General features: G+C 38.5%; 6 protein-coding genes across 8 annotated transcripts in view; 3 read left to right on the forward strand and 3 right to left on the reverse strand.

Annotated features, from left to right (window-relative positions):
• Positions 1-8,151, reverse strand: LOC136249731 (dolichyl-diphosphooligosaccharide--protein glycosyltransferase subunit 2-like). The gene is made up of 20 exons (XM_066041838.1): positions 8,021-8,151; positions 7,725-7,927; positions 7,579-7,677; positions 7,418-7,526; positions 7,272-7,335; positions 7,149-7,227; positions 5,122-5,163; positions 4,987-5,076; positions 4,821-4,928; positions 4,707-4,775; positions 4,542-4,660; positions 4,420-4,485; positions 4,185-4,325; positions 3,604-3,718; positions 3,403-3,543; positions 1,011-1,238; positions 405-483; positions 308-345; positions 158-252; positions 1-95 (listed from the first exon to the last, which is right to left on the reverse strand). The coding sequence occupies exons 1-20, from the start codon at positions 8,034-8,036 to the stop codon at positions 89-91; spliced, it is 1,908 nt and encodes a 635-aa protein (XP_065897910.1). The 5' UTR covers positions 8,037-8,151; the 3' UTR covers positions 1-88.
• LOC136249732 (regulator of nonsense transcripts 3A-like) lies at positions 8,053-9,552 on the forward strand. The gene has a single exon (XM_066041839.1). It carries the CDS (start codon positions 8,149-8,151, stop codon positions 9,349-9,351), a length of 1,203 nt encoding a protein of 400 aa, XP_065897911.1. The 5' UTR covers positions 8,053-8,148; the 3' UTR covers positions 9,352-9,552.
• Positions 9,473-11,199, reverse strand: LOC136249737 (exosome complex component MTR3-like). Its single transcript, XM_066041843.1, has 11 exons — positions 11,017-11,199; positions 10,658-10,715; positions 10,531-10,609; positions 10,437-10,482; positions 10,313-10,378; positions 10,195-10,257; positions 10,088-10,148; positions 9,953-10,038; positions 9,845-9,907; positions 9,685-9,798; positions 9,473-9,632 (listed from the first exon to the last, which is right to left on the reverse strand). The coding sequence occupies exons 1-11, from the start codon at positions 11,092-11,094 to the stop codon at positions 9,525-9,527; spliced, it is 822 nt and encodes a 273-aa protein (XP_065897915.1). The 5' UTR covers positions 11,095-11,199; the 3' UTR covers positions 9,473-9,524.
• Positions 11,129-15,279, forward strand: LOC136249735 (uncharacterized). Its single transcript, XM_066041842.1, has 9 exons — positions 11,129-11,275; positions 11,322-11,359; positions 11,409-11,499; positions 11,552-11,624; positions 11,768-11,876; positions 11,927-12,044; positions 14,605-14,688; positions 14,736-14,816; positions 14,860-15,279. Exons 1-9 carry the CDS (start codon positions 11,231-11,233, stop codon positions 15,208-15,210), a joined length of 990 nt encoding a protein of 329 aa, XP_065897914.1. The 5' UTR covers positions 11,129-11,230; the 3' UTR covers positions 15,211-15,279.
• Positions 15,195-16,846, reverse strand: LOC136249734 (programmed cell death protein 2-like). The gene is made up of 5 exons (XM_066041841.1): positions 16,573-16,846; positions 16,331-16,497; positions 16,153-16,278; positions 15,771-16,106; positions 15,195-15,550 (listed from the first exon to the last, which is right to left on the reverse strand). Exons 1-5 carry the CDS (start codon positions 16,663-16,665, stop codon positions 15,265-15,267), a joined length of 1,008 nt encoding a protein of 335 aa, XP_065897913.1. The 5' UTR covers positions 16,666-16,846; the 3' UTR covers positions 15,195-15,264.
• Positions 16,680-18,158, forward strand: part of LOC136249742 (methyltransferase N6AMT1-like) — a 1,754-nt gene continuing 275 nt past the window's right edge. Inside the window, exons 1-5 of one of the 3 annotated variants that reach the window (XM_066041849.1) lie at positions 16,680-16,854; positions 16,906-16,992; positions 17,720-17,897; positions 17,950-18,003; positions 18,047-18,134. In XM_066041849.1, the coding sequence (XP_065897921.1) occupies positions 16,715-16,854; positions 16,906-16,992; positions 17,720-17,897; positions 17,950-18,003; positions 18,047-18,134 (547 nt within the window). In that variant the 5' untranslated portion in view covers positions 16,680-16,714. The remainder of the gene's footprint in view (positions 16,855-16,905; positions 16,993-17,719; positions 17,898-17,949; positions 18,004-18,046; positions 18,135-18,158) is intronic. The other 2 variants (XM_066041850.1, XM_066041851.1) reach the window with 2 other exon arrangements.

Raw genomic sequence — 18,158 nt, forward strand, 5'->3', positions numbered from 1 at the left:
TTTCATTTACTGTTATATTTAGCAAAAGGAAAAAATACTAGCTACACATTTACAAAGTTTATTATCTAAATGTTTCTTCAATACACCATCATGTCCTACAGGGAGACAAGACAGTATAATATTATTATATTGCTACATGCCATTTTGGTTTGGTTACTTTTTCTGTGAAGTCTTGCTCCGCAGCATCCGGTTGCCAGCAAAGAATGTGAATGCTCCAAGCAGGCCCAAATACCACAATGTTTCAAACATATTCTAGACAATCAACAGCCTGTATGCAATCCTGTTTTAACAAACAGTCTTAGCTTACCAGCTGCAACCAGAATAAGAAAAATAAACTGAACATACCTTTAAGGAAAATAGCAACACAATAAAAATGTTTAGTTACAAAGTTTTTCAAAACTTACCAACTAAACCTAGTTGAAACAAAATTCCCCATATTCCTGAGTCAAACAAATTTGAAATATTTGCTCCAAGTCCCAACCACTAAAAAGGATAACATTTAAGATCATCATTCACAAGTACACAGTCTAATAGACAGCATACAGCATGTAGAGTACAACATGATGTCAACATCGTCTCCAGTAAACTGTGAACTCGTGTGACATCACAAGGAACAAAGTGACAATTACCATACAACTACCCACACAAGCATTACAAAACTACACCTAATTCCAAGGAAGTTTTCTATTTGCCTAAGGCATCACAAATCAAGTTTCTAAGCAACAAAAGTTCTTACATCATATGACACAAATGTGCTAAAAGATGGGAGTTGTAGCGTTATGAAGATAACAATGTAGTCTGTCTTTAGTTGGAGGATTAGCAAATCATTTGGAACAGTGCCATCTCCAGTGGAGTGGAACAGACACAATTTATATAGCACCACCTGTTTGTGCCTGGCCATCTGTAACCGGCCAATCACAAGGCAAATATGGTCGTGCAAAGTAAAATATTGCCTTACAAAAAAAACATACTAGTTTAAAAGAAAATCATTAGGGAAGAGACCAGCTTACCAATGCTAGTAGAAAAAGGATGGGTAGCAGTGTTAATACAGTGAAGAGGGTGGACATTGTTTTGGATGCTCTCTTATCAGGTTCACGGTACATATGTATAATTTCTGGCTTGGGCTGTCGACTCTCTTTGTCTTTCTTGGCAACAGGCTCACCAGAAAACTTCAAATCAATTGATCCGATGTCCCAAACAAATGAATTCTCTGCTGCAAAATCACCGATGATCAAACTCTACAGGGAGAGACAATGGAGTAACTAAAAAGCAAAGGTTCTGTATGATAAATTAATGAACAAATCTCTAAGTACTAATATACAGACATTTCACAATGGAGTTTAATGTGTTAAAAACTAAACTGTGGTGAAGTTTTAACAATTGCAAAGAAGCTTCTACACTTCAACTACAAATCATGTAATGATGATCGATTACATTGGAATGAATTTCAGTCTGTGAGCAATAGTAAACAATGTCCTTGAAATAAAACCTTAACATTTCTTTCATCTTAGAAATTTTGATAGCAAAGAATCAGATGTGTGTTATTACACTTGCACATTGAAGTTGATTAAACTATGCAAACTGTATTTCCTTGACCAATTAGATTTTCACAGGTTATAACAGTGTGGCTTCATCATTGATGAAAACGCAGAGGTAGGTAGGACATCTTATTTCACTGAATATTGCTATTTCACTGTGCCTCAATAATCTACAAAACCAGAAAATAATGGGCTTGCACTGGGGCCCAGTGGATAGTTAGTTAGTGCTTCATTTATGCTTGTATGCTTAAAGGATATGTAAGAGCTCTCGGATTTCTCATACTGGCTTTGTCAAAACAAATTTCCTTGAAGTTTACCACTTTACCCTACAGTCAACTCCACCATTTGTTATATATACTGACTTGGATTAAACATGAAGCAATCAGCAACCTCTTCATTGAAAGTAAGCAACATTTTTGATACACCAGTTGGTCATTTTGTTGTCACATAATTATTTGAGTAGCCTTGTGGAAATAGATGATTTTCAAGTTATGAAAGGCATGCATAGAAGCCAATACATTTATTGGCTTTTGGTAACTCCTTTGAGTGTTGTTGCTATAGCATTTGTATATTATAGGTCATAATTATGGTGACCTATCACTAACCAATGAGCCACGAAGAAACATGCACAGATTTGACACATTGTGAATACAATGTGAACTGCTAACACACACTACATTCACGGACACTTTAACACAATATCACAGGAAACATCAACTTGTATAATGCCTCATCACCCAAGATAGTCATACACGATTACACAACTAAGCACCAATAAGTGCATGATGTCTATAGCGAGTCTTAACATCATAATTCCTGTGATGTTAAGACTCATTGCCTTTGCTGGAATGAAGTAATTGATTAAGGAGAGGAAAAAAAGTGAGTAATTTCCTTGTTGTTGTAGCATGTTCATCAGTTTGTACATTCAGTATGAGATTGTTAGTTGGCATACAGATAAATCTACTACATCTGTCAATGCACTTGCATTAGGTAATTTTTAGTGTACTAGTCCAACTTCTTGGTCCTGGAAGTCTGCTACCAACAAACTAGCTTAACCATTATTTCAAAGTGCATCAGTGTATTCTCCATGCTGGGATTTGATATCCAATCCAACAAGGTCTAGTGCATTGATTCACTTCTTTTGAGTATAAAAAGCACCACCACTCCTTATGAGTCAAGAACTTTGACTATTGACACTAGACAATCTCTGCTTGATCAAGCATATAGGATATTTTTCTTTAAGAATCTCCAGACCAATACCGGAGTCAAACATATAAGCATGGAAAATTCCTAGTCACATTGTAAGTAACAAATTAGATGTACCCAAGGTTTGAATCTTTCTTTTTGAGGAGTATGTCAGATCAGAAGTCAGAAAATCCTTTTCCTTTCCTATACTTTGACCTGATTTGAAAATATTTCATTCACTATCCTCACCCAACACCAGCAGTTAATGTAGATTAACAAGAGCAAGTTCTCCAGTATTATAAACTCTTGATCATACACATGCAATCCTGAGGTCATGCTAGATGCAGTAATAAGCTGAGTTTAAAACATGCTGGATAAGTGTGAACAGTGTACAATTAAATAATCACACTTGATGTAGCCACTGTACTACATTGAAGAGGCAATTGTCTGATTAATGTATGGGGAAGGTATTTGTATAATTGAAAAGAAAGGAAAGGACACCTCAAACACAAATAATTGACACTCGCTGTTAAATACTCTAATAGAACACACACTTGTTTAAAGAGACATCTTCTGACCAAAACATTCTAATTGAGCAGTCGTTTTTGAGACACTGGATAATTGATGCCTCACTTAGCTAGATTTCATTTAGTAGCCATAAATTATCAAGTGTACCTACCATCTTGTAAGTTCCTGACATGTAGCCGAAAGATTCCTTTCCAGCTGCATTCACATCCAGATCAAAAGTGTACTGGTTGTTTTCATCTGCAGTGGCCACAAAGAACACCTCCTGCTGTTTCTTCTTCAACATTACAAATGCCTTTAAAAACAGAAAATTTTAAAAATGGTGGTCATGGCAATACTGACAATTGGGCCTCACCTGGTGCACTTTGATTGGCTCATCATGCATGTTACCCAAAACAAAGAAGGTCATGTGTAGCTTCTGGTGAAAATCAGCGGACAATGATTCAGTTACTTTTTGTGGGTACTGCAAACTGTACAGAAACAACAATGACTGACTGCTACACACATCAAATCAGAAAAGTTTATTACATTACACTATCATACATTTTTCTCATTTGGACAGTGGCCATAATTACAGTCTACTGTTTCACTATTAAGCTCTGGGAATGCATCACCTATTTTAGTGGATATCAGAATTTAGCTCTGTTTTTCCCCACAGAGACCTGGTGAGATCACTGTAAGAGTTGGATTATCGTTAGACATCATTTATCCACTTCAAATAGTGACTCTTAATGTATTGCTACTGGACGTACAGTAGTAACAGAAGCCAATTTGTGTACAAGTTACACCTAGATATAATGCTTCATTAAAGTAGCTTGATATCAAGAGGCTAGCACTACAAAATTGTAGGATCAACATTAATAGACACCATTGTGTTCCAAATAATGAGCACTACATAATTGACAGCAGCTTCATGCACTACCCGAGTACACTTACTCTAGGTCCTTAGTGGATACTCCTTGTTCACGGTCTAATATAGAGAGTTTGGATTTCTTCACTGTCACACTCTGACTGACTGTGACCATCATAGTAGCATCTGGTATATCAAAAGCTGCAGAGTCTCCTTGTAAGATGGCACTACACAAAGTAAAACAACTTCAACTTGCTAGGGGATATAAAGCTTTAATGAGACACCACACTACATATACACACACATGCACATACACACAACCTTAGTTGGACATTGTAGACACCTGGTTGGACGACATTAGGATAGAGAGAAATAGAATACGTAATCCTACAAATAAATAGCAAGTAACTTCACCAGATCACTTTAGTTACAGCACACAATACTTGTCAACGTCAATGTTGAACTGTTTCTTAGTGAGAATATTCTCCCCATCTGGGTCATCAATACTGGCCTTGACACTAGCTTTGCCAAGTGGCTTGTCTAGGATGTCAGTAAATCGTACCTAAATGGCAAGTAATAATTAGAATAAAGATCACCACTTTGTTTACCTTCAACTGAGGGTTACCATTGGTTACCGGTCTATTACTTGCTAGTAGTAAGGCTGTTGGTCTAAGATACTGCAAAAAGCAATATGAAATGTTAATTAAAGCATTGCATTTTACTTTGTTTTTAGCTAAGGTCCCTAATCCTTGTAAGACGTATGAAGCATCCTCTACTGATCCAGTGTGGCGGTTAACAACCAGGTAGTTTCCTAACTTAATAATTTGCTCCTGTACGTAGAAAGAATATCACACAATCGTAGGAACACGTTACTTCATGGTGGTTTACTTCGCTGATAACTGGAGCTTTTCCCACTGCCGTCGCAAGTTCAAATGACCCAACAATGACAGTAGAAGTAACAGCCAACCCAGAATCAAACTATTAGAGAGCAGTAAACTAATAGTTTCAAAAATGGTTGCTAACATTGAGAGTAGTATCAGCTTCATCAGCTTGATTGATGATATCCTGTGTGTGAAGTATAGTTAATACAAATTAAGCTATTTAACTCTCAGAAGGTTCCGTCCATATCAACATGTAATTGGCATAAAGAATATGGATATGACGGCCATTTCTAAAGAGTCACGTGAACCATAACACATCAAGAATTTTCTTCCTATAAAAGGAGAGTGCAGTAATTATTTTAACCGATTAGATGGCAGACACTACGAGCAATAAAAAGCTGGCGAAGGCAATTACATGTACTCTACAATATTAGACTGTGAAAATTCTGAAACCTGGAACCTTTGGGACAACTCGTTGCTCTGAGGCAACCTTCATCAAAACATAACAAGACCAGAGGTTAATAATTAATAAGGAATAGTATTCCAGACTGCTAATGGATCAGGTGTCCTTCAAAGATTGATGCAGTTGCGGTGGAAAATGCTTCTCCAGCTGCCCAGAAGGCAGATAAGAGTGGTCAGCCATCTACAACAGTTTTGTCTAGATGCTGTCACACATCTTGCAATGATTTTGGAAAGGGCAAAGGACTTTAGCTTCAGTCCAGATGGGAATCACCAAGTCAGTTTCACACAGAAATGCCCTTTTATTTACCCACCTTAACCTTCGACCTGATTGCAAGGACTCAGCACCTTTTCTGCTTGGAGGCAACTTTTTGGTTCTCTAGCCAAGCAGCATTTACAAGTGGCACCAGAAAACAACTTACATTGAAAGTGAAGTCTAAGGGGCCACCTTTAGAAGACCCAAGGCCACAATTGATTGACAAGGGAAGGAGTCTTCAAAGGCCAAAAGAAATAGACACCAACACACAGATGATTGTACCTGTATTTCTTGAATAAACGTTTACGTTGAAAGTTACTATGCCTACTCTGCCTGGAAGTGTAGTACTCGCTGAGCCAATCAAGGACACTGTACTGATTGGTTCATCTGATCAATGAGTACCTATAGTTGATGTGTTTGTGCATTTATACACACACAGCCAGAAAGTACTAACACAGGATCACTAGGGCTGATTACCAAACAACAATCCCTTCTCAAACCAGCGCGACTCATCAGATAAAGCCCTCACAAGATCGAGGCACCGAGGTGTCCAAGCTTTTAATCAAAAGAGTAATTGTGGAGACCCAAATCAAGTTTTGTTTCTCAGATATATAAAAAAAACAAGCTGCTAGGAAATTCCTGGAGCAGCAGACAAATTCAGTGGGGATGACTACTGCCACCAGGGAGGCAGTAGTCAATGGTCACACCGAGAGGTTTATGAGAAAGGTACTGCAGACCAGCTGATGATTCCAAATCCCTACTATTATTATTATCCTGGGTAGGGAAACATGATCCAGTCTCCAGTAGTACCATTGCTAGGTGGTTTAGAAGCTTGATGGAGCAATGTGCTCTGAAGTACCAGATGTCACCACCAGTCCAGCAGACTGGTTCACTTTTTCCACAAGTTTTACTGCAGTCAAAGAATAAGGGCAGAACCACTTTTGGCACATCAGTCCTGTCTGCCCAACCTACATGTTAATATGAACAGAGGCTTCTGAAATCAATGTTATTTGTAAATAGTTTAGAGCATGGAGTACCAGCATATTATTCATAATTACATGAGGTGAACATTAACATTTCCCACCATCCCTCCCTTGTGTATAATACCAAGCTCTTCTTCCCCCATCCAGGTTGGTAAGAAGCACTTACAAGAGAGACCCACTGATGGATTAGACTTAAATATCTGTGTGCTTGTATACTAGTAACAGGTACACACGCAGCTGCTTAATCATTGTAACATTAGTTCAAGCTGTATATGTAGCACAAACAAGCCAATGGAAATCAACTGCACACTCCTGTTATAGAAAGAACATTTTTTTTGACATAACCATTCACACTTCAAAAATGCTTTCTTATACATGCAATTAGGCCAATTACACGTTAGTATTTACTTCGCCTTCCTTGTGTAATTATAAATAGCAGCAGGCAATCTGTACCCTGAACAAAAATGGTACCTCTATTGAGTCAAATAAACTGGAGACATCTATTTCTTTTGAATGCAACACAGCTGCAACTTTAAATGCTAAACCAGCACTAAAGAAATCATTCACAGATTGCTTTATGCCTGAAAGTGGTACCTGAATGGCGTATCATCACTGTCCAGTGCTGCCTTTAGTAATGACAGAGCTTTAGCCTTGTCAACTGCAATGGAACACGGGACAGTAAATGCCAATATAACATGGCAAATCATACACACATACATGCACATTACACTCTAACTAACAGGAAATATCAAAATTGCTAAGTGAGAGGACTGCATAGTATAGGGTAGTTACAGTGGCGTCCTCCTTTAGGTGTCCTTTAAGTGTTGAGTCTACCCCTGATATGGTGACCTGCGACATTTCAGGCACGTAAGACTGAGATAATATACACAAAGGAACTTACCTTGCAATTTTTTCCTAAAGATTTGCTAAGTGACGAAGCATAAAATATTGACTCCAGTTCTTCTGGTGTCTCAATACTGCTACATGCTTTATCAGATATCTGGATAATGGCAACGTCGTCTTCTGTTTGTTCCAATAATTGCTCACCTCTCGAGTTATGCTAGCACCAACGCTTTCTAGCCCTTTAACGGACAAGTAGGAGGTGTGCAAATCACGCCAATTGCTTTCAGTTGTTAGGAGTTGCTTTAGCCGGTCTTGTTCTCTCTCAGAGACTACTTGCTTCAGCGAGTCTCCAGCAACACGTGGAGTGAAAATCGCCACTGTTAGTAGAAGGATCAGTGCTAGCTTACCTACAGAAAAAAGAACGCAAAACAATCAACCTCATTATACAAAACCCAAAGATTATAAAGAGAACATTTACACAATGGACTCAAACCACTCACCTCTATGAGCCGCCATTTTAAAGACACCCGAGCTCACGTGATTCCCTGTCTAAAAGATATTTAAACATGGCGGTCCTTGGGTCTAATTTTACAGTGATTGTGAAGTTTGTTTAGTGATGTACTAATGCATGGCGACCGATAAAGTTACTATTAAACCTATCTCTAAAAAAATTGAAAGAGAATTGCGTCAAACCAAGGTGATAATCCGTCATCTCCCTCCTGGGTTTTCAGAGGAGAGGTTGTTAGAACTGGTCGGGCCTTTAGACCCGTACACCTACTTCTACTTTGCGGCTGGTGATCCAAAACTTGGAAAGTTCGGATATTCCCGCACTTACATCAATTTTGAGGCTGAAGAAGGTATTCTTTCTTTCCGTGATAAGTTTGATGGCTTTCCAGTGACAGATGACAAAGGAAATGTATACAGGATGATAATTGAGTTTGCACCTTTCCAACGATGCCCTAAAAAGAAGAAAAAGCTTGATGCAAAATGTGGTACTATTGAAGACACGGCCGAGTTTAAGGAATTCCTGGAGGAATATGAGAAAGAACCAGAGATGTTACCTGCTCTTGATCCCACCTTGTATGCTGTCAAAGACATTAGTATAGATCAAGTACAGGAAACTCCATTAGTCAAATATCTTAAGAATGTACAGGAGAAAAGGTCGAAGCATTTATACAAGCCAAAGAGCACCAAGGTTAACGAACTAAAAAAGGAAAGAGTTTCCAAGGGAGAGAGAAGTAAAAAGGGCTCGGACATAGTGGTCTCACAGAAGAGGAGTGTTAGCTCAAAGGGAGAGAGATCTGCCAGCGATGACAAATTATTTGCTAAATCTGAAGAAGTCAGTGACAGTAGTTCCAAGAAAAAGCATCACAAATATGATCATGAAGCCACAGTTAGGATAGTCGGCAAATCAAGAAGTGACACCAGAAGTGCCAGTACTAGTCGACCAGTAGTCACTAAAGATTCTAAGAGTGATTCACTACTTGCCAATGGTGGTGTGTATCAACATGGTGGTGGAGTGACTGCAGTTATGAATGGGTCAAATGGAAAGAAGTCTTTAACTCAAACAGATAAGTTCACATCTGAACAACCCGCTATTGATGGAAGAAAGCAACGCAAAGGCCGTCCTGATCAACAATTTTATAATCCTAGAAGAGAAGCTACTGATAAAGACACAACAGGTTATTCCTATGGAGATATGAGGTACAAGAGCGATGACTACCATGATGGTGAAAGAAAAGAGGGAAGATATTCTCGAGGTCGACGTGGCGGTAGGGCACCCAGATATCAGGATGGTGGTAGAAGATACAGCAATCGAGACTATACCTAATTGATGCCCTCCAGTAACTGTTTAACTGTTCAGCCACTTGCTGAAATGGTCACTCTCAGCTCTGCAGAATAACTGAAGTCTTGTTTTTTGACTGAATGAATCCTGAGAGAGACCTGCATAATTATATTTGTAGTAGAGTTAGTGACTTATCCCATAGAGCTACTCTTGTATAATTATCTAATAACATTGTTGATATTTTGACTTTGCTTATGTCTGTTAGCTAAACACTGTCTCATCAAGTCCTTCATTCGTAGAGACCCATCAATACAATTCTCTATTGCCTACATAATAAAATGTTTTAACAACTGAAAACTTTGCAACAGTAAGGTGTACCTTTTGTGCATCTTCAACTGTCATTTTTCCTTGCTGTAATACTGCAATCAACTCATCAAAGCTTGGTAGATAAGCTATTGTTACCATTCCTGATACGCTACTGTTATAAAATAACTACAACGAAATTTTAAAATGCCTTGTAAGATTCTAACTCTCCAACCTTATCTGTCTTGTACTCTTCCAGTAGAGATGGATCAGTTAGAAAATGCTTTCCACACTTTGACTACACAAGTACACTTCAAAAATATTTGTGACTTGGTGTACTCACCACACTACATGCCACAGGTAGGTCAATCATCTCTACTCCAGCACAGCTTAGTGCTAATGAACTACACATCAGTGCTGCAGCCAGAACTAGTCATAAAATAGAACAAAAAGCACAATCATTATAGAGATCGCTTACCACTGCCATCGCAATCCAAAACAGTGATGTCCACATCTAGTATCACTTTGGGGAGCTTGTCCTACCGGCCATATTGTTACTATAGCAATCAACTTGTCCAGTATTACCAGACACACAGCTCTCTCCAGTGCTCGAGTGATTATTGAAGCAAACTCATTTTCTTGTGCAGACTGCAAGTAAAAGACAGTTGATAACATTAATCTATTTAAGATAGAGTAATCTTACTTGGGTAGGATCATCCTTGAGCCTACACGAAAATGGAGCAAATTTGATAGTGCATTTTACTTTACCCTATATAGATATCAACAGTTTCCAATACTCCCACTCTTCATACACACATTAAACCAACCTCTACATTGAACTCTGATCTCTTCCCACTTTCCTTGGGCCCATACCTGCAAGATGGAAATTACCATAGAGTAAAAGTGACCAAGTCAACTTACACAGCACAAATGACTTTGGTTTTGTTCACCTCAATGTATGCTGATCCCGTGGCCTCTGTAATCATTCCTAGCTGTGCAACTAGGTAATGTGAGCATTGATAACAGTGTATTTGCACAGTGTACTAACATGTAGGGCGAATTTCATCTGGTTTACGATCATCAACTCTTTTGCCATCATCTGATACCTATACATGTATTATTATTACTAATTAGTCACAACAATGACAAGGTGATTACAAAAGGCTAGATCTATACAGGTAACACCTACACAAAATACAAAACAGATACTACATACACGAAACAGTTATAAAGAAAAAGCTAAGAACTACACAAATACAAATGAGACTTTAAAACATTACAATTAGATACAGAGAGAACAATAAGGTATACAATTCCTATAAAACACACTGTTAAAAAAAAAAAGAATATTTAACACATGTACTGTGGGTAGTTATATAATTCCATATAATGCGCACCAAAACCCACCAGTTGTTTGCACCGTATTTGCTCTTCTTCTAAGCTTACGTAGCTCCAATATGATTTGCTTTCCTTTCGCGTTTGCATTATCAATGAAATATATGGACAGCATGCAGCAGAGAGCAGCTCATTAATACTCTAAATAGTGCACCGCATAAACTACGTAATCCCCGCGAAGTTTGAATTTGATATCATCGTCCCATCAAGGTCCATCTGTTCCGAGATGCCGATTGTACAGAGCAAAAGGAAACGCGAAATGGAAAATGAGGTGAACATTTATGGATTGAGTATTTGCGTATTTTTTTTCTTACAAGCTCATGCAAACAGCGCCCAAGAGACACAAGTCCAATGCGTAAGGTAATTTCTTTCCTAAACGACGTTAGTAACTTTAGCCACTTCAGCCATCAAATGTACTCCAAAATCGGCTACACAAATGACTACCACCACACTTTGGTCAGAGAAATCCCCATTATTGGAGTTGACTTTGAGAGGGTATAGTCGTAGCAGGCAGTTTCATCCTTAATGTGTAATTTTTCACTTACAGAAAGTCAAAAGAGAGGTTGGCTCCTTTTTGAATGGCAGTGGTGGCATACTTGCGTTTGGAGTCAGAAGCAATGGTATGGTAGAGATATACTACTCACATCTAGTACACTTTAAATTAGAGCAAACATTTTAGTAAGGGTACTACACTGCTGTGTCAGATTAGCTTTGTTTATATCAGTTATCCCTAAAAGTTGTTCTATCATCAAACATCTTGCAGGCACAATCTTGGGGAACAGGTTAACTAGAAAAGATGAGGACAATTTTAAATTAGCAATAGACAAAATTATGATTGGTTTTCATCCGATAGTCAAGCCAACAATGTACAAGTAAGCTAGTACCATTAATAGATGCTATACATTACTCACTGTTGTGCTAGACTGACAGTTGATTCTGTTTTACAAACCACTGCAAGCTGGACTGGCGAGTTATATTTAATATTACTGAAAGTGAACAAGGGAGAGAAGTACTCACTGTATGAAGATGGAGATCATGATGTAAGATAATCCAGGGGGGTTGTTCATTATTTTTGTGTGAAGCATGCATGAGTGTCTAAGTATGCAGCGAGTAGACAATGGAATTTGAGCAGTAAATTTGAATGCTACAAAGTTAGGCTATGCATCAACAGTTGTGCTGGCTGGTTGCAGGGGGTAGTTAATGAAATATTTGCAAGTAACACTGTTGATGCAATGGCAGCTGAGCCTAGCTAGTCCCTCTGCTATGTGGTTTCAAATATTTATTTCAAATTTGTGCTGAATAGGCCTTACATACTGATTGTTTGTTTGTTAACAGGAGGTCAGCACTGATTTAAGTACTACTTTAAGAATATTTCCTTAATTTGCATATTTCAGCTTGAAATTTCATGTGAGCCTCAACTCAATAGTCACAGTACAAAAACTGGGTGTGACGGATGCTTCTAATCTTAAGTATTAAGGTGATTTATATAACTTTGCATTAAGATTTATATAACTTTGCATTAAGGTGATTTATATAACTTTGCATTAAGGTGATTTATATAACTTTGCATTAAGGTGATTTATATAACTTTGCATTAAGGTGATTCATATAACTTTGCGTGGGCGAGACCAAAGGAAAAGTGTACTTTAAATTTCATAAAGTACACTTTAGGGCAAACAGTGCTTTATTGCCCAAAGAGTGCTTTAATGTACGATTAAAGCACTCTTTGTGGTGCAATAAAGCAATCCTTGTGGGCAATAAAGCACAGTTGCCCACGTGCAGGCTAATAGTTTGTGGCGCTCATACCAGTATGAATAATCACCCAAGCCGGTGCAGGCTGATAGCCCATGCCGCGTTGAGTGGTCAATCACCCCAGCCAACACGAGTTCTATCACTGGATTGCTTTTATAGACATATCTAAATACTTCGATGATGGGTGGGAGAAGGTAACGTTGCTGGTATGTTTGTTAATGTAAACGGATAGGTCTTGGAGATATCACGGAAATACTTCACCTTGTGTCACAATAGAATCGATTGTGGGTTGTGACCAAAACCTGCCAAAATACGCGATGAACATCTACCATGCCAAACTATGGTGAACTACGCATGAGTTACTCTGTTTAACTAGTGTGTGTGTATTCAGGCTGCTAATAATTCATGCAACACGTGTTAATTATGAGTCCTAGTGTATAGCTGTAAGCTACCACTAGAAAGTTCCATAAATCTTTTAAAGCATTGCCGCGAGTGCTATGTGAAAAATAAAGCACAAGGCATGTGGCCAAGATGCTAATAAAACACGAGGCAAAACATACATATTGTTTTGTAACAGACCCTAGATTTTTGAGGTGAAAATTATTTGATACATATCTTCTAGCATTAACAGGGTTTCCTACATAACAGCTTTGCTGGTCATACCATTTTAATAGTCTCGTGCCCAGACCCCACCCACTGTGTTGAGTAGGGTCTGGTGACTTACGCAATGTTTTTGGGCCCGCCGCCATATTGTTTACGCATTTGTATCCATAGCTATAGTCGGCCATTTTCCTAGTTCCAGCCTATCAAATCACGTTGTACCTGAATCAAGGCGTCCGATTGGTCAGAAAAGAAAAATGGCGTAGGGCCCAAAACTCCTGCAAATGTCACCAGACCCTATTCAACGCAGTGGGTGGGGTCTGGGCACGAGACTAACCATTTTAACTAAGTGTGGGGATTTCCAGTTTCTAAATTTTCATGCACTTGAGATTGCCTAACTAACTGATGCCTTTAGTCAAGCATGACTCGACTACGGATAAAGGTTGATTTCTTTATTGTTCAAAATTGCTTCAGCCCAAGACTTCCCTTTTCACCAACTACAGCAGTTGCAATGCACATGTCATGGACTTACCTTTGTGTCCCACATCTTTCTCCACTACAACATGGTTGTTGATCAGTGGTATAACGCATCGTAGCTTCAGTGCATAAGATTTTTATGTATCTGGTGCCATTCTTTTGCGTGTAATGGATCACTAGTAACTATTATAAAAAGTAAACAAACGAGTGAAAGGAAAAATTAGCAGGGGGAGGGGGTAGGACAAGCCCACGTGAATTCGTAATAGTATTGTGCAAATACTGAAAAAATTTCACATCAGCCAATAGAGTGTATAAAAAGAGAAAGGGGCACAATTTATATTTCAGTTATACTTTATTATGTGATTGAAAAACACTGCTGTTATGGTGAAATGGGACTTATAGTGATGAAGATGCATGTCAGTCATGGTTTTCATGCCAACAGTAACAGTGACTATAAATGATTATTATAATAGAATCATTGATGTATAATTTGGTACTTCCAACAGGTAGTATCACTGCATTCAATAAAAATATTTTAGCTAGTGCTTCATAACTTCAACATGTCATGTGTCTGGGAAAATTTTCTTTTGATTAGAAATAAAAAGGGAGGTCATCAACACCTGAAGCTATACTAGTGGGACAATCAATTCCAACTTTAGTCATGGGTATATATGTCCATTAGTACAGTTGCAGACTATACATGATCTGCCTTCTATGATCCCTACTCAAATATAACTTTCCTTAACTTGTATAATGTATACTGTGTTCAAGGTATATGTCAGGTCCACCACTGGTCCGAAGGGTCCACTCACTGCCAGGGAGATCAAGGAAAGAGTTACAGCTGAGTATTTACAAGTTAGTATATCAGTGATTGGGGGGGGAATTACAAAAAATTTTCACAGAAACAAAAAGAAAGAAGTGTTAGAACAGGGGCACTGAAGTCTCTTGTAAACAAGATCAAGTCAGAGAAAGATGACAAAAAGGTAACTAATTCCACAGCCACCACTACCATTGCATTCTGTACAGAGTGAGAAAAAAGCAACAGCAGAAAAGGAATCAGAGAAGAAAGAGGAATCAAAGAAGCCAGTAACTACAGCTGAGAATAGTGTACCAGTGGCAAACAAAGGAGAAAAGTCAACAGTTGATCAAAAGAAAATAACACAATCTTCATCAGCAGTGACTTGTGATAAGAAAAAGACAGAATCAGCTACCGATAACAAAAAGTATATTTCTCCTATTGTATACAAGACATCTATACAAACAATACAACCTTTAATGTTAAAGACTGATGTACAGAAGACAGCTACAATACTCAAACAGGTTACTCAAACTCGTAAACATTTGAGTGCCATCAACAACACTTTAATAAGAAAGTGACTATTAGAATTTTTACACTTGTACTTGTAATTTACATTATACTCATGATATAATTCATTTGATGGACAACTTTGTTAATTGAGAGTCCTCTGGGCCAGACTGTAGATAAATGACTTCTTTAAATCCATTTCTATCTTGCCAGCAACTCTTGAAGCATGTATACACAATGACAGTACCGAACTCGATGTCTGTCTGTGATCTTGTTTTCAGCAAGTAGACTAAAGGTGCCATGAGCTGGAGCTCAAAAACCCTCGGGCTACCACAGTACTGGCAACTTGGTGGGGAAGGGGGTATGGCTGAATCAGTAGTGACTAGTAATGGAATTCCATTCCATTGGTACCTACACAAACAATCTAATTTAATACAGGAAAATTAGCCACAATTATGGAGATACAGGAAGGTGTGCTTTTAAATTTAAATGAATATTTTATATGCAAAGGCCAGTGTATGCTGGGGACCCATTATACTTTACCACAAGTAAATTGTGGCTCCCAAGAGGCAAGCAAATATTGACAACTAAGAGCAAAGGAAGGCACACTACGTCTCTACAAAAATGGTACCTTAAAATTTGCTCTGGACACCTGGCTATTCTCTTATGAAACTTGTAGAATGTTTTGTCTCCATGTTTGGTTGAAGTCTTCTCATACGCCTCCGATGAGCTGTCACTATTGCCTATGGCACCATCGACTCTTCTAGCCAGTTCCTTGTCATTGTGAGCCCCTAACTGGTCATCAGGTTCTTCAATAACGTGAATGTAATGAGATGGAATGCAGCTTGAGAATAAGAGCTGTTCTACTTGGGCAGGATCTTCATGAACAGGTGGACCAATCTTTGATGAATCTTTGTCAGTCAAATGGTTGTCTCTTGGTACACTTTTGTTACCTATAAGAGATAAGCTATGCAGGAATTATAAAACAGTACAACTATTAAAATGCTGTCCACCTTGACAAACTGCTCCAATCATCTTCATCATCACACCATTTGTCTTCCATCAGCTTAGCAACCGGCTTATCAACAGTAACCACTATCACCTCTTGTTCTTTTTCTTGTGAACGCAGCACCATCCAACTAACTAGCAAATAAACACCATGATTCAGTATCACCAATCTAGCCAAGTCACCTTTTTGAATTTCCCTGACACTGTGGCTGCAAGCAGCAGAAGATGTGCATCAGACGGTGATAGGGGGACCCCTCATGGGGGCAATAGACCTGAGCTAACAAGTGAAGCAAGGAACAGCACATTTTGCATGGTGGGAGTGCGGTAATTGGACAACCCTTATAGCAGTCCTGCATTAAATAGAAATGGCAGTGATTTGTAACTTCATAGAGCAGCATATTTCATAAGACACCATTTAAGCTTACTGGTAAGCCTCCTATTTTGCTATCCAAAGGAGTGATTTGCATAGTAGGACAAGAAGCGTCCAAAACTCCTATTAGCACTCGATCTGCTGTCATGACTTGTGCTCCAAACCATTAGAATATACGAATTATATTTGGGTGCGCTATGTTCCGGGATATGCACCCAACGCCAAACATTTCTCACATAACAAGAGAAGATTATAACGACGTCTACGAACCTTCTGAAGATTCCTTTTTGCTGATGGATGTACTTGAGAACGATGTACAAGCTATTACAAAGATTAGGTAAAAAATTATTAATAAGCGCCTGCAATTTTTACTTTTTTTATTTTGCAGACCAATGATTTGCTTGGAGGTGGGGTCAGGCACTGGTGTGGTCTCCTGTTTCCTAGCAACACTACTCCAGCAGCCATGCATGTTCTGGTAAGCATTTTCTTTTTATTCTATTTACAAAAATTGCAATTACATAGAAGGTAACAATTGGATGATTAAAATGGCATCATATTTTTTAAGCAATTCACTCATCAAAGCTTAGATAAAACTTCTTACATGTAGAGTCTTGTTAGAGGCAGGAAGTGGTCATGTTTTTGGTATCAAAAAATGAATTGATTGAGACATCAAATTTTCCAATGCACAACTGTGTCCACTCGTATAATTGTAGTGTAGATGTTTTGAGCCATTACACAATCAATCATTGACCAAGGATCACATGCACTGTATATGTGAGGGGAGCACAATGCGTTTCAACAACCATAACGTGTAGCCCTTATACAGATCTCTTTCATAAACCTCAACACTGGGCACTATAATTATTGGCTATGACATGTAATTTTCAAATGAGCTAATTTTACTATAGCCAAAAGTATACCTTGGTTGTGACCCTTTGAGTCTTAACATTATTCACAACATAATGACTTATAAAACCCATTCCTGAGGACTAGTGGCCATATGGCTCTACCAGCTGTTCTGAAACTTCTTCTGTGTCCATGAAAACCCTGTATCAAGTGGCCAAATATTCTTTTCTCTGTACACACAGAACAACATATATCCCACACATTGGAATTAGATAGTAAACTAGGGTGTCAAGCCACACATTGTTACATAGGTGATGACACTTTGTGTCACTTGATTTCTCTCCCATGTTTGTTAGGATGACTGATATCAATACAAAAGCTTCTCAAGTATCTATGAACACTATGAGGCAGAACAAAGTCTACATGACAGATGCCATTACTTCAGACCTCACAACAGGACTTATGGATAGGTTACAGGGAAAAGTAGACCTGTTACTTTGTAATCCGCCATATGTGCCCACCCCCCTTCAAGAGGTGAGCAACACATAACACTGTCCTTTGATGTCTGTTGCCATAACAACAGTAGGTGGGATCAAATGGGATAGCAGCTAGCTGGGCTGGTGGCAATAATGGCAGAGAGGTGTGTGTACAGTAGAGTAATTTAAATATTTGGTACATTTTAGGTGATAGACAGACTACTGCCAGCTGTAAACAAACTGTTATCTCCTCAGGGACTGTTTTACCTGCTCTGCGTTAAGGAAAACAAACCAGGTGTTGATGGTTTACAGTATGAAG

Source organism: Dysidea avara, chromosome 3 (assembly GCF_963678975.1).
Source record: "Dysidea avara chromosome 3, odDysAvar1.4, whole genome shotgun sequence".
Lineage (NCBI taxonomy): Eukaryota > Metazoa > Porifera > Demospongiae > Dictyoceratida > Dysideidae > Dysidea > Dysidea avara.

What these genes read in the sequence shown, in the direction of transcription:
- LOC136249731 (XM_066041838.1), bottom strand. An exon ending in AGCCAATCAAAGTGCACCAG is followed by an intron (nt 3,544 to 3,603) that starts GTGAGGCCCAAT and finishes CTGTTTTTAAAG; the next exon opens with GCATTTGTAATGTTGAAGAA. An exon ending in GTTTCAACTAGGTTTAGTTG is followed by an intron (nt 346 to 404) that starts GTAAGTTTTGAA and finishes TTTTCCTTAAAG; the next exon opens with GTATGTTCAGTTTATTTTTC.
- LOC136249734 (XM_066041841.1), bottom strand. Translation starts at nt 16,665, where the DNA reads ATGACAGCAGATCGAGTGCTAATAGGAGTTTTGGACGCTTCTTGTCCT. An exon ending in TGTCAGGGAAATTCAAAAAG is followed by an intron (nt 16,279 to 16,330) that starts GTGACTTGGCTA and finishes TTTGCTAGTTAG; the next exon opens with TTGGATGGTGCTGCGTTCAC. An exon ending in GATTGGAGCAGTTTGTCAAG is followed by an intron (nt 16,107 to 16,152) that starts GTGGACAGCATT and finishes ATTCCTGCATAG; the next exon opens with CTTATCTCTTATAGGTAACA.
- LOC136249737 (XM_066041843.1), bottom strand. Translation starts at nt 11,094, where the DNA reads ATGCAAACGCGAAAGGAAAGCAAATCATATTGGAGCTACGTAAGCTTA. An exon ending in AAATACGGTGCAAACAACTG is followed by an intron (nt 10,716 to 11,016) that starts GTGGGTTTTGGT and finishes ATACATGTATAG; the next exon opens with GTATCAGATGATGGCAAAAG. An exon ending in TGGAGAGAGCTGTGTGTCTG is followed by an intron (nt 10,149 to 10,194) that starts GTAATACTGGAC and finishes TATGGCCGGTAG; the next exon opens with GACAAGCTCCCCAAAGTGAT.
- LOC136249735 (XM_066041842.1), top strand. Translation starts at nt 11,231, where the DNA reads ATGCCGATTGTACAGAGCAAAAGGAAACGCGAAATGGAAAATGAG. An exon ending in AACGCGAAATGGAAAATGAG is followed by an intron (nt 11,276 to 11,321) that starts GTGAACATTTAT and finishes TTTTCTTACAAG; the next exon opens with CTCATGCAAACAGCGCCCAA. An exon ending in GTTTGGAGTCAGAAGCAATG is followed by an intron (nt 11,625 to 11,767) that starts GTATGGTAGAGA and finishes AACATCTTGCAG; the next exon opens with GCACAATCTTGGGGAACAGG.
- LOC136249732 (XM_066041839.1), top strand. Translation starts at nt 8,149, where the DNA reads ATGGCGACCGATAAAGTTACTATTAAACCTATCTCTAAAAAAATTGAA.